Below are 22,250 nucleotides of genomic sequence, written 5' to 3'. Positions count from 1 at the left end.
TGTCCTGTGTTCTCCTTAGAGGGAAAAAGGGCAGGCCATTAAACAAACAGGAAGATCTTAAAATCAATTTAGCAGTGAACTGGAAGCCACTGCAGGACAGCCAGGATGAAGCTGATGTGCGATCTTCCTGGTTCCAGTGAGTAGCTTAGCAGCAGCATTCTGGACGAGTCATACCGACTAATATCGAAGTATATGGACTTGTGGTAGCTGATCTGTGAGGATATGAAGACAGGGATGACTATCTCCTGGGTGGGAGAGGGCAGTTATTAGTGTGGCTATGGATCAAAGCTAAAAACAACAACAAAAAAACAACTGCATTTAGCTGTTAATCAAATTTTAGGACAGCACTAAAGATGAAACCAAGGTTAGTAGCATGGGGATGAGACAGTTGGACTAGGTCATTTTAATAAAGTCTGGGGGGAGGGGCACAGAGCACAACCTCAGATCTGTTTACATATAGCTGTAGGAAATTAAGGGCCATCCAGCTTAAGATGTTCTGAAGGGAGTCTCAGAGGAAATTTAGGTCCAATGGGCAGTTGGGTTTCAGGTGTAGGTAAAGCTGGGTATCATCAGCATAGCAGTGATAGGTAATGTAAAAGTCCTGTATGCTTCTACCCAGGGCAAGGAGGTAGATAGAAAAGAGAATAGGGCTGAGGATGGATCCGTGCAGGACTCCATAGGAGAAACTGGCGGGAGGGGAGAAGAAAGGGTTTATGCTAACTGAAAACATTTTATTGGTGAGACAGGAGGAGAAGCAAGCCAATCCAAGAAGTCCTGGCAGAGATGACAGATGCAGGTGTGGACTATTTCTTAAAACATGTGGGCAATGTGGCAATCGTGAGATTCTTAGAAGATGAAGATTCCATAATGTTATCCCATACTGATCATTAGCTCCTACGCCTACAGCAGTTCTGTGTGTACTGAATGAACCATGTGAATCATGACCCAAGTGTGCATGGTTTCATTGAACAAAATTGCTCATGTTACAGATTACATGACAAAGTTTTAAATTTACAAACAAGATAAACTGAGCATAGAGGTAGGGGTGAGGTTGTGGTGCTGTTTGGATCAGGTTGATGGGATACTGTCCTGTCTTGGTGTTAGAGGTCAGACCTGGAAACCTGCAATAAAAACTGAGGCACTAACGTGATCACTGGGGTGGAGGCTGGTAGTTAAGCTATCTGGTATCTTAGACATCAGGATTTGTTTGTTTAGAGATGTTAATGTATATCAGTTTAATTCAAGTTTGTATAAAACCTTTTAGGAACACCTTGAGGAAATTTCTTGGAATTTGGTACAAACATCCATCTGGCCTCAGTGATGAACTGATTAGATTTTAGAGGTCAAAGGTCAAAGTCACTGTGACTTGGTCTGTCTCAATGTTGTGAACAAAATATCTCAAGAATGGCTTTAGGGACTTTATTTAAATTGGGCACTAAAGCCCAGTTGGAGTCAATGACTGACTGATTAGATTTTGGTGGTCAAAGGTCAAGGTCATTGTGACCTGTCCTCCATCTCACTCTCATGAACGTGATATCTCAAGAAGGCATTTAGACAAATTCTTCAAATTTGGCACAAACGGCCACATGGAGTCAATGATGAACTGAAGAGATTTTGCTGAACAAAGGTCAAGGTCACTGTGACCTCAATAACATGTTTTTGGCCATAACCCAATAAATCATACACTAATTTTGACAACATTTCACACAAATGTCCAATAGAATAAGATGATGAAGTGATGAAAATGTATACCCAAAAAGTCAAAGGTCGACCTCTCTGTGACATTCTGCAAAAACACTTTTCTGGCCAGGTGCTAAGTAGAGACATTTGGTTAGAAACTGAATTGGTGTCAATAATCTTGGATACCCACCTTGAAACTGAATTTCTATAGATCTTTTGTCCTGTGGGGTTGAAGAATTGTGTGAAGCATGAATATTTTAGAATCTGTAGCTTCTTTGCAGCACCATCCATATTTAAAACATTGTCAATTGTCATGGCTACGAATGTGTCTGGACAGTCATGGATGTAAACTAACTGTAACTTGACTGGTTCACGGAGGAATGCAACTACGAGGTGGTAATTCTAGTTATTTTCAAATGTGCTAATAAAGTGATGTGTGACAGATGCATTTAGAATGTTGTCCATACCATATAACATACAGTACAGAGACACTGTAATTTTGTGAAGCCACCTGATACAGTGCACATCTTCTCTCCACTGACTAGATGAACTCAATAACACTCTTCCCAAGATAGGCGGGAACAGTGTTCCCAAGCTGGTAGAGGAATACATGAACAGGAAGCTGAGAGTGGATGACTTTGTGACTCACTCTCCACCCTTTTAGAAATCTCATGAATATCTTGTGTTCCTCTGGGTTTAGGGGCGTTTTAGTCATTCTGGGGCCTCAGGCAAACACAGGCTATCCCCCTTTTTAGTCCATATCTATCTGGAAAGGCCTAATTGTAACTTCTACTCTTTACCAGTCTTTGCACAGTGATGTCTAGAAATCTGGAATTCCATTTGTAACAAAAACATATTTAGTGCAGTGCATGGCTGCCCTCTGTTGAGGACAAGGCTGGGAAATTATAAGAGAAATAGGATTTAAATGACTTGCCCTGAGGACTATTTTTCAAGTATAAGACAAGACAAGTTGTGTCAGACATGTAAGACATGTTAGAGTAGAAAAATCATCAAATAAATTAAATCTTATTTTCTCATGTCCACTGGTTTTGACAGCTGCCAGTTTATTCCACACAGGCCCCACGTGTATTGCCCAGATTTGGGCAGAACGTCAAGGAACTGATAACATGGCTGCAAGGGCTTATAAACAATTGTTTTCCCCATAGTTTCTGCTAACCCATGGTAGTCTCACACTTAAGTTGAAACAATTTACAGTCCCTGCCCATCTGAATGTGTGCCAAACTTCACTGACACCCTATAAAACCTTGTTGCCTCTTGTCTCCTTCCCACTCCTGTCCTGTAGCTGCTCTCTTGACTTTCACAGCTCCTCTCTGGCTTTATTTTAATCTTTGCAGCAAAAATGGCCACAGCTGGTAAGGTAAGTATAATTTAACATGTAAGTACTTATATTTATGTGGTGTTTTTATTTGGATTTTTTTATTTTTATTTTTTCCAATGTGTGCATGAATATTGCTTATGTCACATGCTGTGTATTTATGTGTAATGGAACAAAACATCAAAAAGCTATGTGACAATATTATATTGATATATTTTACATGAGTATTATTCATTCGAGATTTGTCTGTGCTCCTGTGTTGTGTGCAATTCATGTTTGTGTATATGAGGCTGGGTCCTTGACTGGAGGGTGAATGGTGTAATACAAAGCTGATACCCAAAATGAGTGTTTCAGTGCTCTGCTGTGCTGTATTGCATTTTGTACCTGGTTACAGCTCTGCAGCCACATGAATTATTTCACGTCAGTGAAGTTCAAAATTTTTATTTTACTGCAACTGCAAACCATAGGGCCGTTTCCCTCAAAATACCCCGTCCTTCTGTCTCTAACTTTGTGTCTGTGTCTCTGCCACAGTAAATATCTCATATCCTGTTCTGACTTGGCACACAGTCTGAAACTGTCCAGTCAGTTTTTTTAGTGTTTACATTGGAAAAGCTGCAGGGATAGTCAGCCACAAGAAAAAAAAATGATTGAGGAGGAGTTCATCCTCCCAAAGAGTGCTTATGAATTCAAGGCAAACCGCTAGTTTTATAAAAACTGAGACAATTGATTTATTCAGTAGTTTACTTGTTAACCCTACATTATACAATATATAACCATTAACTATAGTTAACCTTGAGAAAACTCAAATTATCAAGGCAACATGATGCAATAGATTTTTGAGTTTTCTCAACTTTTGACTACTGTTGTTGACTTTACTTAGGTTTACAAGTTTAGGAAAGAGTTCTGCCAACTTGGATTTTCTTGTTCACCTAATTAAGATATTCCTGTCAGGCTAACAATGAAATTCTTGCTTCAATGCCATGCATTTCCACGTTCAATAGACACAGATTTCCTTGTTGTATAAAAATACAATTCTGAGTCTAAAACTCATTTAAATTGTCACATCATTAATGCTTTGGAGGTTGTCATTTTCCCTAAGCTCTTCCAAAAAACTGCTGTGTTGATCAACACCCCTCAATTGGAAATCATTTACTTCAGTGGCTGCAATTTGGTTCCGACTTATCAAACAAAACCGACAGAACTTGTCAACAGTAAAACTTTCAGAAAAGCCTGCAAGACCATGTGCTGCAAGGTTATCTGCACACACACAAAATGTAGTTCCCTTAACAAATTGACCTAGAACTTCAACAAAAATTCCCTCTTCTTCTAGACACCTTATGTCTTTTATTAGTGGCTCAAGAAACTTTTCATAACCACATTGCTTGACATCCACACTTTTACCCAATAGAGTAAGCTGAATTGAAGTTAGACTTGATCGGAACCTGGCTGGTAAATTTAGAACAACCCAATATACTGCAGTTATTTTATGAAGTTTTGTAGAGGTGCCCAGGGGGTTACAAACTTCAAAATCATCAATATACAATGCCAAACTGATACATGTGTTTTGCTGTCCTAGTAGCTTGTTGTCCTTGTAATACCTGCCATCTTGAAAAGACTTAAAGCGTCCAGATAAAGATTCTTGATCAAATACAATTTGGTCCAAAAAATCTGCCCGTTCTAGTAAATTCTCAAGTACCTTAGTGACAGATATATAAACAAAAGCATTTTTATGGGCTGTGTTATAAAGATATTCTGTGGGTTCGATAACAGAAAAGTGTTCCTTGAAATATAAGTGTCTTCGGTGATCTGTAGATAGGGAACCTTTCTCTGATGTTGTTAAAAGTAGTGGATTAGTTTGGACTATAGCATTAGAAATTTCTTGCAAAACAGAATCATTTGTTTCAATGTTATGTTTTGATAGGATATCTTTGACACTGTTGAGAGTCTGAATGCTAGAAAAAGACAACAGGTCATGCAAATCCTCTACAATCGTTTGGGTTGCACCTCTAGAAACATGTAACACTGTTTGCATATAAAGAAAGAGAGAAGCCAATTTGTGCTTAAGTGTCTCACTATCTACATGCTCCACAATCTCTTCAACCTCATCTGGTCTCACACTATGCTGTGATGATGTCCCTGCTTCACAGTCAGATTCTTCACCATTATTTGCCTCATATTCTGTATCAGCTCTTTCTATTGTTTGAAAATCCTTAAGTGTACAAGTTTTATGGTTTCGACTTCTGTGAGAACTGAAGGTTGAGCGAGTGTTTGTTTTAAAGGTACACCTTAGAAAGGGACATTGTACAGTTTCTCTGTTCTTTAAATGATGTCCAAGATGGTTCAAAAAAGTTTTTTCACTGCAAATCTCTTTAAAATCACACAATTCACATTGAAATGTTAAATTTTCGTGGATTTTCAAAGTTGTGTGTGATCTTGAGAGGTGTGACCTTAATGCGCCAGGTGTTTTAAATACACATACACAGTCTGTGTGAATACAAGGCCAGTATGCGCCTTTACCGTGACGAAGGCGACAATGTTTTAAAAGAATCTCTTGACAGGAGCTGGCAAACTTGCAAAACTTGTACTGCATGCAATTCACCCCTGAAACACAAAAGACACATATAGGACATATTCAGTTTTGCTTAAATCATTTTTGCTGCAGATCCTGTAATAAATGACACAATACAGCTCTATTTCATCAACATCTGACATATCCCATTGAAGCCATAACTACTCTTTCCACACAGGGAAAGATGAAATGCAAAATGACCCAACTTAAAGGGATTCAAAGTGGGGTTGTATGAAGTACTTATCTATAGTCAGTGTATTACCTACAGTAGATGGCAGTTTGTAGAAGCAGCGGGAGTACTGGTTTAGTAAACTAACTAATGTACTGCTGTGGACAGGGTCAGCAGCAAAACATACTTTAAACACCACAAAAAAAAGGTAAAGTGGTGAAAATATTCTAAATATAACATACACTTACATACACTCTGTGCTGGTACTCCTCTCCACTTCTCCAAACTGGGTCCTGCTGACCACCATCTACTGTAGGTAATGCGCTGACTATGAATAAGTATCTCATACACTTCAAATAATCCAGATTTTAAAACCTGAAAATGTTGATGGGTCAGACATTTTCAGCAGTGAGCAACCAATTGAAAACAATAAAATACAAACAATAAAAAAAGACCTATCAATGCACAGAAGCATATTTAGTGGCATAAACTGTAACTAATAACACACTAGCTCTCTACCTGCATCTCCTTCTTCCCCCTCTTTTGTCCACACACATACACACATGCACACACCTCACCTCTCACCCCCTGACGTTTCCCTTATGGGTCAGATACACAAGATATAGTTTTAGTCTATAGCAGCAACAGTCATGTTTACAACAACAAAGTCACTACATAAACTCAGTAATATCTCACTGGAAACAAATCTAACATGTCAATAAAATAAATATTCCTCCTGACGTCACAATACTGAGTGAAGAAAGTCACATTATCTCAGCATGAAGACAAACATCAGTATCAGTCATTCATCCTGCTCTCTGTCCCTCCTCTACTGAGGACACTCACTGTCTGCAGGTCGGCTGCCTCAGGTACATGTTCAGATAAAGTGTTAGCCTACATACAGACAGCTTTCATTTTAGTTTGTCTTTAACACTTTGCTGTTAGCACCGAGAGCGTGATGTGCTTGTGTCGACCGCGATCATAAATCATATTAGCGGTGAATGAGAGACTGTGGACAGAGCACAGTTTGTGCGTGCGTCTGAATGTGTGTGCTGTGAGGAGGTCTGCCCTGACTTGCAGAGTGCGGGAGAGAGGCTGCTTCATGATGATACAAGAAAACTTAACTTTAAAATGTAACGTTAACGCCAATAACGGCAGAGCTTAGTATCACGGTCTTGATTAAATTTGCCTCGCGCTGTTCAATACCGGGTCTCGGTACCAATCCTGCCCGGGCCACTCAGAGGTTGCTTCTGTGCTGCATGTGGCCCGCGAGCCGCTAATAGAATAGGCGGGCTGTATTGAAAGCAGAGTTGCTGCACAACATATGCCCCCACACCCCCAAAAAATAGTTTTCGGCGCACATGTGGATCATTTCTCTCCCCTAACAAATCCTTTTAACAGTATTGTGTAACAGAATTATCTTTGGAGGTAATTGTGTGTAACGTTACAACGCCAACACCATACCAGCTTAGCTAACAAGGCAAAACTTTGGTAATTGAAGGACTTGAATCAAACTTTCAGTTGAAATACCACAGCACACGGTTACATTTCTTATCTAGTTGCAAAAAAAAACACACTTACCTGTGAAGACTTAATAGTTGCCAAATATTTCCAAGTCCGAAACTCCTGCTGCACTATGGCAAGCCGTTTTAACATTTAATCGCTAGACTGGATATTCATTACTGATATCTGCAACATAATTTTGCCTAGTCAAAACTCTTATTCAAGATATCTGTAATTAGATTTTGCCTAGTCAAAACTCTAATTACAGATACCTGTAATTCACTTTTGACTAGTAAGATTCAAACTATTTTTGCCATTCATGTGTATGGGGTTTGTCATTATAGATATCTCCAATGTAGTTGCGGATATCTGCAGTTCTTATTGCGGATATCTGCAACTGAATTGTGGATATCTGTAATTCCAGTTTGAGATATCTACAATTTAATTTTGACATAATGTCATAATTCAAGTTCAAGATATCTTTAATTATCATCAATTGAAGATATCTACATGGTCCTTTCTAGATATCTTGAATTGAGTTTCAGATAGTCAGAATGACGTTGTAGATATCTTGAATTCGAATTATGACTAGTCAAAATGACGTTGTAGATATCTGTAACTGAATTATGACTAGTCAAAATGACGTTATAGATATCCGCAACTGAATTATGACTAGTCAAAATGACGTTGTAGATATCTGTAACTGAATTATGACTAGTCAAAATGACATTGTAGATATCTGTAACTGAATTATGACTAGTCAAAATGACATTGTAGATATCCACAACTGAATTATGACTAGTCAAAATGACATTGTAGATATCCACAACTGAATTATGACTAGTCAAAATGACGTTGTAGATATCTGTAACTGAATTATGACTAGTCAAAATGACATTGTAGATATCTGTAACTGAATTTTGACTAGTGAAAATGACGTTGTAGATATCTACAACGTCATTTTCACTAGTCAAAATGATATTGTAGATATCCGCAACTGAATTGACTAGTCAAAATGACGTTGTAGATATCTCAAACTGGAATTATAGATAGTCATAATGTAATTGTAGATATCTATAATGACCCATACACATGAATGGCAAAAATAGTTTGAATCTTACTAGTCAAAACTGAATTACAGATATCTGTAACTGTAGTTTTGACTAGTCAGAATGACATTACAGATATCTGTAATTCAGTTTTGACAAGTCAGAATGACGTCATAGATATCTGTAATTCAGTTTTGATTAGTCAAAATGACGTTATAGATATCTGTAATTCAGTTTTGACTATTCAGAATGACGTTACAGATATCTGTCATTCAGTTTTGACTAGTCAGAATGACGTTACAGATATCTTAAATTAAAATTCATACTAGTCACAATGACATTACTACTAGTCAAAATGACGCTATAGATATCTATAATGGTAATTCCAGATAGTCGGACTTAGTGATTAAATGTTAAAACGGCTTGCCATAGCTGCACTGTCCAGTGTCCTGTCACAAAATGTCCGACCAACCGCCCCGTCCTCAGACATCAGACCACGTTCAAATGCGGAAACCCCGTAGTCAACGCGTGCAACGTCAGTCTACGGGGTTTACTTCAAGGAAAATAGGACTGCATTGACTGCAACTCCATAATCTTTGTTATACTGACTTGAAAATACTTGTTAGGGCAAAATGGAGAGAAGTTTGCTGGACAGACAAGTTTTTGTCAGTTACAGATGGCAAAGCTTTAATTCTGAGTCAGAATAATTCGAAAACTTTAGTGAGATGAACAATTGCTAGTTATCATTTTTACAGTGTACTGACAAAACTTGTGCTAGTAAAAACTGGGTTGGGCTTTATATTGATGCGTTTCATATTTGTTTTTACCAGGAGCAGCTGTGTCAGAGACACTTAATCTACCAGCTGTTAACATGTAATGAAAAATTATGGAGGATGTGAAACCCATTTGTTTGCATTTTAAATGTGGCAGTCAATTGATTTGGCATTGAAATGGGCCTCTAGATGAGTGTTTTCAATGAATTATAGCACAAAAGATTGCAACCAATTATTGCTAATGTAGCATGTTGCTTTTCAGTACCGTGCACAAACACTTTTGAGGTCAGGTACTCAAGCAAAAAGAAAGGGCAGGGGTCATATAATAAGTGGGGGGTCTGTGGGTCATCCCCCCAGGAAATTGTGAGCCTCAAACATTTCATTCCCTGCACTCTGGTGAAGTTTTCTGCATCAATTCATGGTGAAAATATTCTGATGTAAGTAAAGGAAAACACAAAATTCAGGCTGCAGGTGACAATTCAAAATATATATATGATTGAATATAATGCAGTAAGGTAAGACTCTTAGTCATTCTGTATTGCTTTCAGATATTTATTCTTCTGTAGATCAACTTTTCTCACTTACTGTTGACCCTGCTGAGTCAACACACATTTTACAGTGTAAAAATGAGAGGCTGTGTTCTGCAGTGAGGTTTAAATGGTTCGGGATGTACAGAAGCTGCTCTGACACACTGATGCAGTCTTAGGATGATTTCTATCTCATAGTTCTGCAATTAAATATTAAATGTACAAAGTGCTGAAGAGAAGTCTTTGGGGGGGATGTTTGGTTCATTTACATTAAATTCAGCTTGCTACAGACATGTTTTTTTCTCTACATGCCTTATTGCAGGGCTTGTTTTAACATTTTCTCTTGTTGTTACTTTCCCATCAGAACCCTTTAATTTAACCTGCCATGCAGTCAAATGGTGTTTTATGTCTTGCTGGTTCATAAATAAAATAAAATCCAGTTTTTAAAATTCAATCTACTGCCAAAGAATTTGTAAACGGTGAAGCTTGTTTATAAAAGAAGACCGTTGTGGTTCCATTAAACAGTCACGTATAAATTCCGTTAATTATCTCCTAAGTAACCTTTAAATATTCATAAAGAAGCCCAGAATCCCAGCTCCACACTCAATTATCAATTAACGTAAACCTTATTTCAAGTTAAGTTTGGTTTTTTTTTAAGTTGTGGAAGTGGGAAAGCAATTCAGCGTCTGTCTCTGCTCGCACCAGGCAGCTGATGAACCCAAATCAGAGAACTGGAGGGTGTTTGATTTTACACCAGACTAGCTTACTTCTTGTAAAGTTTAATGGCGGGTTATTGCCTAAATTAGGCTGGCTGTACTGAGATGTTTTTATAGCTAGGCTATTTAATTTCACAACAGCTGGAAACAATGCTGAGGCTTAGGGCAAACACTGTTGTTACCTGAGTGTCCTTGAAGGCAGGTCAGGGTGACATGACGCTGCTTTACAGGGCCCTCAATTTTGCCTGCACTAACCTAACTTAGCTGCGACAACAAGGAAAGTTGAAGAGGAAGAGGCAGGGGCTCTTGCAGTCTTGCAGAATTAAAACTCAAATGCAGTTGTCGGGCATACAACATGCATTTATTTGAAAAAGTCTTGCAAAAAGTGCATGTATCAAGACAGAGGGCAAAAGGGCAGGTGCTTGAGCATCATTTGAGGTCTATCTGTGCACATGCCTGTTGCTTTTTACCACAAATGTACAAAGGTAGTGATATGTTGCTTTATCTTTCTCTGTCTTCACTCAGAGCAGTGGACTGAGTATACATATTAAAGGGATAGTGCACCCAAAAATGAAAATTCAGCCATTATCTACTCACCCATATGCCAATGGAGGCCCTGGTGAAGTTTTAGAGTCCTCACATCCCTTGCGGAGATCGGCGGGTGGAGCAGCTAGCACACTTAATGGTAGACGGCGCCCCAGACTAACATCCAAGAACACAAAATTGAATCCACAAAGTATCTTCATACTGGTCATCCATAGTGATCCAAGTGTGCTGCAGCTGCGACATAAAAAGTTGTTTCGAAAAACGTCATATGAACTCTGTTTTTAGCCTCACTGTAGCCTGTAGCTCTGACTGCTTCTCTATGCTCCGTGCTCACGTGTGCGCGCTTGCGCAAGACCAGTGAAAGCATGAGCTTTGCTCACCGGTGTTTACGTCACGTGACACGTGCACCGTTGTGGTTCCATTAAACAGTCACGTATAAATTCCGTTAATTATCTCCTAAGTAACCTTTAAATATTCATAAAGAAGCCCAGAATCCCAGCTCCACACTCAATTATCAATTAACGTAAACCTTATTTCAAGTTAAGTTTGGTTTTTTTTTAAGTTGTGGAAGTGGGAAAGCAATTCAGCGTCTGTCTCTGCTCGCACCAGGCAGCTGATGAACCCAAATCAGAGAACTGGAGGGTGTTTGATTTTACACCAGACTAGCTTACTTCTTGTAAAGTTTAATGGCGGGTTATTGCCTAAATTAGGCTGGCTGTACTGAGATGTTTTTATAGCTAGGCTATTTAATTTCACAACAGCTGGAAACAATGCTGAGGCTTAGGGCAAACACTGTTGTTACCTGAGTGTCCTTGAAGGCAGGTCAGGGTGACATGACGCTGCTTTACAGGGCCCTCAATTTTGCCTGCACTAACCTAACTTAGCTGCGACAACAAGGAAAGTTGAAGAGGAAGAGGCAGGGGCTCTTGCAGTCTTGCAGAATTAAAACTCAAATGCAGTTGTCGGGCATACAACATGCATTTATTTGAAAAAGTCTTGCAAAAAGTGCATGTATCAAGACAGAGGGCAAAAGGGCAGGTGCTTGAGCATCATTTGAGGTCTATCTGTGCACATGCCTGTTGCTTTTTACCACAAATGTACAAAGGTAGTGATATGTTGCTTTATCTTTCTCTGTCTTCACTCAGAGCAGTGGACTGAGTATACATATTAAAGGGATAGTGCACCCAAAAATGAAAATTCAGCCATTATCTACTCACCCATATGCCGATGGAGGCCCTGGTGAAGTTTAGAGTCCTCACATCCCTTGCGGAGATCGGCGGGTGGAGCAGCTAGCACACTTAATGGTAGACGGCGCCCCAGACTAACATCCAAGAACACAAAATTGAATCCACAAAGTATCTTCATACTGGTCATCCATAGTGATCCAAGTGTGCTGCAGCTGCGACATAAAAAGTTGTTTCGAAAAACATCATATGAACTCTGTTGTTAGCCTCACTGTAGCCTGTAGCTCTGACTGCTTCTCTATGCTCCGTGCTCACGTGTGCGCGCTTGTGCAAGACCAGTGAAAGCATGAGCTTTGCTTACCCGTGTTTACATCACGTGACACGTGCACCACAGGGGGACACAGAGCTAAAAGATCAATTGCACTACGGTCTTTTAGCAAAGGACAGACCAACATGTCTGAAGACTTTGTAATTGAGGAGGAACAGCATTTCTTTGTTGAGCCATATTTGTTTGAGCCCGAGTATACGCACGGAACTCAGGTTACTGGACGAAGTAGCCGCCGCAGCTCATGAGCCTCAGCCAGCCGCAGAATACCGGAGTCGAGCACTGGAAACCTGGTGGTGTAGTTGTTTCAAATGCAAAGCAATGCCAACGGATGAGGAAAGTCTTTGCTGCTCAGACTGGGAATTGGTGATGCCTGCACTTGAGAATCTGGACATCAGTACTGACGAGACTGCAGCTCTTCAGAGACCGTGCATCACCGATCACCCTGAGCGCGCACATGTGAACGCGGAGCACAGAGAAGCAGTCAGAGCTACAGGCTACAGTGAGGCTAAAAACAGAGTTCATATGACGTTTTTTGAAACAACTTTTTATGTCGCGGCTGCAGCACACTAGTAGTATGTATGTACCTAGTACCTTCTAGTACCAGTATGGAGATACTTTGTGGATTCAATTTTGTGTTCTTGGACATTAGTCTGGGGTGCCATCTGCCATTAGGTGTGCTAGCCGCTCCACCCGCCGATCTCCGCAAGGGATGTGAGGACTCTAAAACTTCACCAGGGCCTCCGTCAGCATATAGATGAGTAGATAATGGCTGAATTTTCATTTTTGGGTGCACTATCCCTTTAAGTGTTCAGAGTTCAACAAAGGGCCGTGGCACTGTTTTTTTGTTGTTTTGTTTTTGGAAACACACCCTAATATAGTCGGTAACACTTTACAATAAGGTACACAGAATTAGAGTAGTTACTGAGGAACTAATGAGGAACGAATGAGGAACAAATGAGAAGAAGAAGAAGAAGACTTTATTGTCATTGTGCATTGCACAACTAAATTACGTGTAGTACCCTCGGCAAGATAACAACACAATAAAAGGACAGACAGTATATAAATATAAATATAAAAAGACGTCAGTAAACAATAATGTGCGTGAGAGATATAGCAGCAGTATAAAAACTTTGATAAAAGAGGCAGCAGGCAGTGTAAAAACAGCAGCAAGGTGAGGTAAAGTGCAACGGTGCAGTTCAAAGTGCAAAGGTCAGTTCCTCAGTTTGGGGCTGGTGTGTATGTGAGTGCAGGGGGGTTGATGGAGGCCACAGCCCTGGGGAAAAAGCTGTTCCTCAGTCTATTTGTCCTTGCTTTGAGGGCCCTGTACCTCCGTCCTGAGGGCAGGGGAGAGAACAGTGTGTGACCCGGGTGGATGGGATCTGTGGCAATGCTGCTGGCCTTCCTCTAGAGGCGGCCAGCGTACACCGAGTCCAGGTCTGGGAGAGGACTTCCCACAATCCTCTGGGCTGTTCTTACCACCCGGGCTAAGTCCTTTCTGTCTTGTGCCGTGCAGCTGCTGTACCAAACGGTCATGCCAAGACAGAGGATGCTCTCGATGGTGCTTCTGTAAAAGTTTGTCATTAGCTTGGAGGGAAGTCCAGCCTTCCTGAGCTTCCTCAGAAAGAAGAGTCTTTGCTGAGCCTTCTTTACTGAGTGTGTGGTGTTCAGAGCCCAGGTGAGGTCAGCTGTGATGTGGATTCCCAGGAACTTGATGTTGTCCACACGCTCCACTACCTCTCCCTGTATGAGTAGTGGAGTGTGTGCTGTTCTTCTGGTTGTCCTGTAGTCTACAATGACCTCTTTTGTCTTGGCGGTGTTCAGGACCAGGTTGTTGTCCAAGCACCACCGGGATCCTATTCTCACCGCTTGCGGCCTGTTGGTGAGAAAGTCACTGATCCATGAACACAGTGGGGTAGGCAGGCCCAGATTGCGAAGTTTGAATACCAGTTTATGGGGGATGAGTGTATTGAAGGCGGAACTGAAATCAATAAATAGCATCCTAACATATGTGTTTGGCTGCTCCAGGTGAGAGATGGCTGTGTGGAGTGCTATGGAGACTGCATCCTCTGTGGATCGGTTCCCCCTGTAGGCAAACTGGTGGCTCTCCAGGTCAGGGGTGAGATGTGTTTCAGGATGAGCCTCTCAAAGCATTTCATCACAATGGGGGTCAACGCGACTGGGTGGTAATCATTGAGGCAGGTGACAGCTGACTTCTTAGGCACAGGTACAATGGTGGATGATTTGAGGCAGGTGGGGACTGTGGATAGCTGCAGGGAGAGATTGAAAAAAAAAGAGGAACTAACTATTAGTTAATGGTCAGTTCCTCAGTAACTCATGATCAAATTTCAGAGGAGTAGTTACTGAGGAACTAATGAGTAGTTACTGAGGAACTAATGAGTAGTTACTGAGGAACTAAGGTACACAAAATTAGAGTAGTTACTGAGGAACTAATGAGGAACTAATGAGTAGTTACTGAGGAACTAAGGTACACAAAATTAGAGTAGTTACTGAGGAACTAATGAGGAACGAATGAGGAACTAAAGAGGAACGAATGAGGAACTAATGAGTAGATACTGAGGAACTAACTATTACTTAATGGTCAGTTCCTCAGTACCTCGATCAGATTTCAGAGGAGTAGTTACTGAGGAACTAATGAGGAACTAATGAGTAGTTACTGAGGAACGAATGAGGAACTAATGAGGAACTAATGAGTAGTTACTGAGGAACTAAGGTACACAAAATTAGAGTAGTTACTGAGGAACTAATGAGGAACTAATGAGTAGTTACTGAGGAACTAAGGTACACAAAATTAGAGTAGTTACTGAGGAACTAATGAGGAACGAATGAGGAACTAATGAGGAACTAAATATTAGTTAATGGTCAGTTCCTCAGTAACTCATGATGAAATTTCAGAGGAGTAGTTACTGAGGAACTAATGAGGAACTAATGAGTAGTTACTGAGGAACGAATGAGGAACTAAAGAGGAACGAATGAGGAACTAATGAGGAACGAATGAGGAACTAATGAGGAACTAATGAGTAGTTACTGAGGAACTAAGGTACACAAAATTAGAGTAGTTACTGAGGAACTAATGAGGAACGAATGAGGAACTAAAGAGGAACTAATGAGTAGATACTGAGGAACTAACTATTAGTTAATGGTCAGTTCCTCAGTAACTCATCATCAAATTTCAGAGGAGTAGTTACTGAGGAACTAATGAGTAGTTACTGAGGAACTAATGAGGAACGAATGAGGAACTAGTGAGGAACTAGTGAGGAACAAATGAGGAACTAATGAGGAACGAATGAGGAACTAGTGAGGAACTAGTGAGGAACAAATGAGGAACTAATGAGGAATGAATGAGGAACTAATGAGGAACTAACTATTAGTTAATGGTCAGTTCTTCAGTAACTCATGATCAAATTTCATAGATGACTTAATAATTAGTGAACTAGTTACTTCATCAGTGCAGAATCATTACTCAATAACCTGTCCATTAGTTAACCTTTTTATGTCCTAAAGTAAAGTGACACATAATGAGTAGTCTTTCATTACTTCATCGTCATCTTTACAATTAGTTCCTTAACAAAAATAATCAGACAGCAGGATTCTTGAGAAGAGTTTTATTCATTATTTTCAGACCACATACACATTAATATGACCATCCATGTTATTCTGTACGATGATGCCTTAGAAATAAATATGATAGTGTGTCACATTTTAGGTAGGCTAAGCTTAAGGAATTTATCATGGGGGCTGCGTGTAAAGTACTGTATGCTGATCACACCGTTGTTCACAGTACTGTTGTTTGAGGTGCACAAAATTTAAAATAGTTACTATGTAACAAATTTGGAATGAATGAGGAACGAACTATTAGTTAATGGTCAGTTCTTCAGTAACTCATGATCAAATTTCAGTAGTTACTGAGGAACTAATGAGGAACTAACTATTACTTAATCATTACCTACCCTTTTTGTGTACCCTAAAGTAAAGTGAGACATCAAAATGATATCACTCCGCGCTACTTTGTTGATCTCATGCATTCAACGGACTTCCGGTTTCCCTTTTTGCATTATTTCCTTTCACGCAGGCACAGAACGTATGTGCTACTTGGCCGTCGGATGTAGTCTTTTTTTTTTTTTTCCACAACTTTATTTAAGACAGGAAGTTTACAGAATACAAATCTTCAACATTACACATATATGTCATATATCACATATGCCAGGGGGGATAAGAGTTTACAAGAAAATATTAAAATTATCACAAATATTAATGATTTTGATTGCCTTTTGATTAAGGGAAAATTTAATGGAATCGATGTAACGAAAGCAACAAAAGAAGGTTTTCTATGTGTAAACTTACATTTGTGAATGTGAAATCTTGCCAAAAGTAAGATGAGATTAATAATAAATCATTCATTGGGTTTTGCCGTATTTCTGTTAAAGTCAAAAAGTCCAAACAGCACATCCCTCCAAAACAGCTTAAATTCTTTTTCAATATTGTTCGCAATAAAATTACAAATATCACTCCAGAGTCTTTTGACAATGGGGCAGTGCCAAAATAAATGAGTAACAGTTTCAAGCGTTGGGTGTAGTCTTTGTAGTGTGCTCAAATGCAACTGACACAGGGTGACGTGAGGCGACGTAGACGACGCAACAGTTGGCTTTCGTTGCCGCTAGTCCTTTGATGTCGGTTTGGTGTGTCAGCACCTTGTACAGAATAACATGGATGATCATATTAATGTGTATGTGGTCTGAAAATAATGAATAAAACTCTTCTCAAGAATCCTGCTGTCTGATTTTTTTTGTTAAGGAACTAATTGTAAAGATGATGATGAAGTAATGAAAGACTAATCATTATGTCACTTTACTTTAGGACATAAAAAGGTTAACTAATGGACAGGTTATTGAGTAATGATTCTGTACTGATGAAGTAACTAGTTCACTAATTATTAAGTCATGATTAACCCCTCTATGAAATTTGATCATGAGTTACTGAAGAACTGACCATTAACTAATAGTTAGTTCATCATTAGTTCCTCAGTATCTACTCCTCTGAAATTTGATCATGAGTTACTGAAGAACTGACCATTAACTAATAGTTAGTTCCTCATTAGTTCCTCAGTAACTACTCCTCTGAAATTTGATCGTGAGTTAATGAAGAACTGACCATTAACTAATAGTTAGTTCCTCAGTATCTACTCCTCTGAAATTTGATCGTGAGTTAATGAAGAACTGACCATTAACTAATAGTTAGTTCCTCAGTATCTACTCCTCTGAAATTTGATCGTGAGTTAATGAAGAACTGACCATTTACTAATAGTTAGTTCCTCAGTATCTACTCCTCTGAAATTTGATCATGAGTTACTGAAGAACTGACCATTAACTAATAGTTAGTTCATCATTAGTTCCTCATTAGTTCCTCAGTAACTACTCATTAGTTCCTCAGTAACTACTCCTCTGAAATTTGATCATGAGTTAATGAAGAACTGACCATTAACTAATAGTTAGTTCCTCATTAGTTCCTCAGTAACTACTCATTAGTTCATCATTCGTTCCTTATTAGTTCCTCAGTAACTACTCTTATTTTGTGTAGTTCCTCAGTAACTACTCATTAGTTCCTCATTCGTTCCTCATTAGTTCCCCAGTAACTACTCTAATTTTGTGTAGCTTAGTTCCTCAGTAACTACTCATTAGTTCCTCAGCAATTACTCTAATTTTGTGTGGGTAATTTTATGTAGTGTCACCGCCCTGTAGGTCATCAAGTGCAAGGCAGCAGTAGCCTGGGAGCCCAACAAGCCTTTGGTGATTGAGGAGATTGAGGTAGCCCCGCCCCAGGAAAACGAGGTCCGCATCAAGGTGAGAGAACACTATCAGAACACACATGTGCATACATAGTGTGTTACTGCACTTGTCTCTTCTTTGCTTCTCAGCCTCTGTTTGCCACTAGTAGTGATGGAAGTGTACTTTTATATAAAAATCCTGCTTGCAACTCCTGAGGTCCATTTAGTGAAATGATTGATATTTGTGTCACTATAATGCTAGAAATGTTGCTCGTACTGCTAAACCCAATAAGTGTGAGTTCCCTTAACCATCTTCCTGTTTTCATTGTTTGGTCACTGTCTTTGCTGCAGATTGTGGCAACTGCAGTGTGCCACACAGACCTGTACCACCTTTTGGAGAATATGCATAAAGACGGCTTCCCAGTAGTCCTTGGCCACGAGGCAGCTGGCATTGTGGAGAGTGTTGGGCCTGGAGTCACTGAATTTCAGCCAGGTCAGTTTGTAATGGTATTAACATTCTGGGATATTTGCTTGACTGTCACATGGCAACATTGTCTTTGAATTTCCAGGAGACAAGGTGATTCCTCTGTTCATCGCCCAGTGTGGAGAATGTCGCTTCTGTAAGAGTCCAAAGACCAACCAGTGTGATGTGTGGTGAGCACAATAAGCTTTAATCTCTTGCTTTTGTCCCGATTTTCTCTCTTTTTATATTGTTTTTCATTCGTCAAAGGTAATAGACACAAAGAATTTTTTTCTGCATGTCCCTATCAGTGTAGGAACTTTAGGTGCTGTCCAAAGAAAACACAGTACAGTTTGATTTGATTTGGTTTTATCAGGATCCTCATCAGTGGATGCATAACATCAGCTACTCTTGCTGGGGTGCACACAAAACATAAAAAGACATAACAGATTTGACACAAATTCTCACTCCAACCTCGTCACATATTGATTTTTGGTCATGGACTTTCCACGTTGTTGATATTTGCAAGGTTGTTGATATTTGGGGATGCCATGTCAAGTTCTGCCTGTTACATGACTGTTTGCAAACAGTCTCTTTCAAAATGAACACACTACTTCAGTTCAACACTGCAAATTGATGTTTTGTTTTCCTTCAACAACAGTTTTACCCCTGACATGCACATGGTTGGGTTTAGGCAACAAAAGCACGTGATTGGGTTTATGACAAAAGAACAGGGTTTGGCTTTGCAATTATACAGGAAGCTTTTGTCGTTGTCCAGCCACGTTTCCCTCTGACGCTGCCGGATGCCGTTAGACCATGACAGCAACCACCCATGTATCATGCCAGTGTGAAAAATCATAATTTTTTTGTCAGTGTCTAATGCCAGAAGTCACTAATCAGGCGCTGGTTTTTGATGACTTTGGTGTAAGACTGCTGACTTGACACTTACAGACCAAACAACCAAACGAAATTAAAATCAGAAAAGTATAACTAACAGTCTTTTGATCTCAAACATGTTAGACATTGACATTATACATACTCTTATTTAACCACTTTTATGTATATATTTATACACACAAAATTCAAGATCTATGTTAATTTTTTTGTTAGTTTTTTAGCATAAGCATATTACAAGTATTCAGGAAGGCCCCCTTAATAGTTTTTTGTTTTAATTTTCTTAGTTTTCTCTAATGTCAAAACTGTATTATTTCATTCAGGACCAAGGCTCGTTTAGAGGTGATGTCACCATCAGACTCCAGGTTTACCTGTAAGGGAAAGAAGCTGCTGCAGTTCTCTGGAACCAGTACCTTCTCTGAGTACACTGTGGTTAACCAGACAGCTGTGGCTAAGATCGACCCCGCTGCTCCTCTGGACAAAGTCTGTCTCCTCAGCTGTGGGATCTGCACAGGATATGGAGCAGCAGTTAACACTGCTAAGGTATGTATGTTTGATTGTTGCAGATCACCTACATCATTATTTTGGATTGAAACAACAGAATGAGAAATTTAGTGTTAAGTGCCTATAAATTTGACAATTTTGTATGATAAAAGACTTTTCAATTAACATTCTTCCTTAGATTGGAAAGCCTCTGAAAGAGTATGCACTCATTATGGGACATAAAACCTTTCCATTGATTATTACTGTATGATGCATTAATAAGTCTAACTTAAAGAGACATGTTGACCAAAATCTGTGTTTCTCTGGGTGGAACTTATTCCAAATCTTAACCAGATTCAAAATATCCCCAGAGCCATACTTAGGGCATTTTTTCCTTATTGGACTTACCTCCACTGCTTTACGGCAAGGAATCCCAGACTGCATAATTACAATCCTTAACCACTGATCTTTCCCAGTGTACCGCACTTACATCCGCAATGACATTAACAACATCAGAAATGCCCATATGCACCTTTCCTTGTAAAGATTTTCTCTGAGGCTCTATCCACATTAGAGCAAGGGAAGAGACAGTTCCCCCACTTAGAGTCCCGATATTCCCTGTTCCCCCCTTCCTTCCCACCTCCAGCTGACCACCATTGTCCTCCTCCGTCCATCTGTTCATGACCCTGATTTCTCCCCTCATCTCTTCATCCCTCAAACACATCCATCGATCTGTTCATGAATCTGAGTCTTTTCCTCATCCAATGACCTTTATCCCTCCATCCAGACCTTTAATCCATCATATTCAATAAACTAGTCGAAATCTTTATCTTTATTGGTGTGGTCTTTGTTAGTGAATTACTGTATGAAGCATTAGTCCAACCTAAAGAGCCATGTTGACCACAGTCTGTTGCACTTTAGGTGGAACCGGGCTCAACGTGTGCTGTGTTCGGCCTGGGAGCTGTGGGTTTGGCTGCAGTCATGGGCTGCAAGGCTGCAGGAGCCAAGAGGATCATTGCTGTTGACATCAATCCAGAGAAGTCTGAGAAGGCCAAGGTGCTTGGTGCGACTGACTTTGTGAACCCCAAGGATCACAGTAAACCCATCAGCCAAGTGCTGTCTGAGATGACTGATGGAGGAGTGGACTACTCTCTGGAATGCGTCGGAAATGTGGGACTCATGGTAGGAAAATTTGATTAAATCCAGTTCAATATAATAAAGAGGTGTTACCTAACTATTAAACAATAACCTTTATTCTAATCAAAGTCAATTGTTATTGGAAAAGCGGTTAGTGTCATTCAATAAGTGATTCAGCCCAGCTAGTCCAGAGATTTGGATCAGCATCTTTCATATTACCAGTCTACTGACTTTGTGCTTTTTCTACATCTAGCGCAGTGCCTTGGAGTCTTGTGTGAAAGGTTGGGGTGTCAGCGTGGTTGTTGGCTGGACAGACTTGCAAGATGTTACTGTCCGACCCGTTCAGCTCATCACTGGACGCACATGGAAGGGCTCCCTGTTTGGAGGTGAGACAAATATGACCATCACCACTCACTAATGAATCTCTTGTTACTGAATGGGTTTGGGCTTAAGTTCTGCCATTATCTAGCTCATTGTATTCTGGATTGACTTTATGTTCTCATTTTGTGATTTTGTGGCTTAGGCTTTAAAGGTAAGGCTGCAGTGCCTCAGATGGTTAAAGCCTACCTGGACAAGAAGGTGATGGTAGATGAGTTCATCACTCACAACATGACTTTGGACCAGGTCAATGATGCCATTGAACTGATGAAACATGGCAAATGGTATGTTTATACAACTTTACTCTTCTACAGTTCATGACTTAATGACAACACAGATAAATTAATCTGCTCATTTCTCCTTTTTCTCATTCCACAGCATCCGGACTGTCCTGAATGTTTCTCCACAATAACACCACTGCATTGCTTTCAACGACCCCAAAGTAACCGAATATTTCATCACTATATTATACAAAAGCTCAGCATAATATGCAAAATGTCAGCATAACACTCATACAAATAATACAATGCATATAATAAGACGGCTTTCAAATTATGCACACCACACATGCCTGACTTTGAACACTCAATACTCTTAAGTGGATCACATGCAAAATGTGAGAATCATCTGTATTGTTTGTTTAAAGCTAAACATGTCTGGTATTTATAGAGCAAAATAAATGGTTTCAGCAGATGGTGTCTGTGGCTTCCTTGTTTATATTGTGATTTTGTCATGT

General features: G+C 39.8%; 1 protein-coding gene across 1 annotated transcript; it reads left to right on the top strand.

The window, feature by feature from the left end:
* The first annotated feature begins 2,918 nt into the window (after positions 1 to 2,918).
* Positions 2,919 to 22,207, top strand: LOC117267546 (alcohol dehydrogenase 1-like). The gene is made up of 9 exons (XM_033643509.2): positions 2,919 to 3,058; positions 18,137 to 18,238; positions 18,514 to 18,655; positions 18,732 to 18,816; positions 19,840 to 20,059; positions 20,921 to 21,181; positions 21,390 to 21,522; positions 21,660 to 21,798; positions 21,893 to 22,207. Exons 1-9 carry the CDS (start codon positions 3,041 to 3,043, stop codon positions 21,924 to 21,926), a joined length of 1,134 nt encoding a protein of 377 aa, XP_033499400.2. The 5' UTR covers positions 2,919 to 3,040; the 3' UTR covers positions 21,927 to 22,207.
* Positions 22,208 to 22,250: the final 43 nt, after the last annotated feature.

This window comes from Epinephelus lanceolatus, chromosome 15 (assembly GCF_041903045.1).
Source record: "Epinephelus lanceolatus isolate andai-2023 chromosome 15, ASM4190304v1, whole genome shotgun sequence".
In the NCBI taxonomy this organism is placed as follows: domain Eukaryota; kingdom Metazoa; phylum Chordata; class Actinopteri; order Perciformes; family Serranidae; genus Epinephelus; species Epinephelus lanceolatus.
The sequence above is the reverse complement of the archived record's forward strand: the minus strand, read 5'-3'. Positions and strand labels throughout refer to the sequence as shown.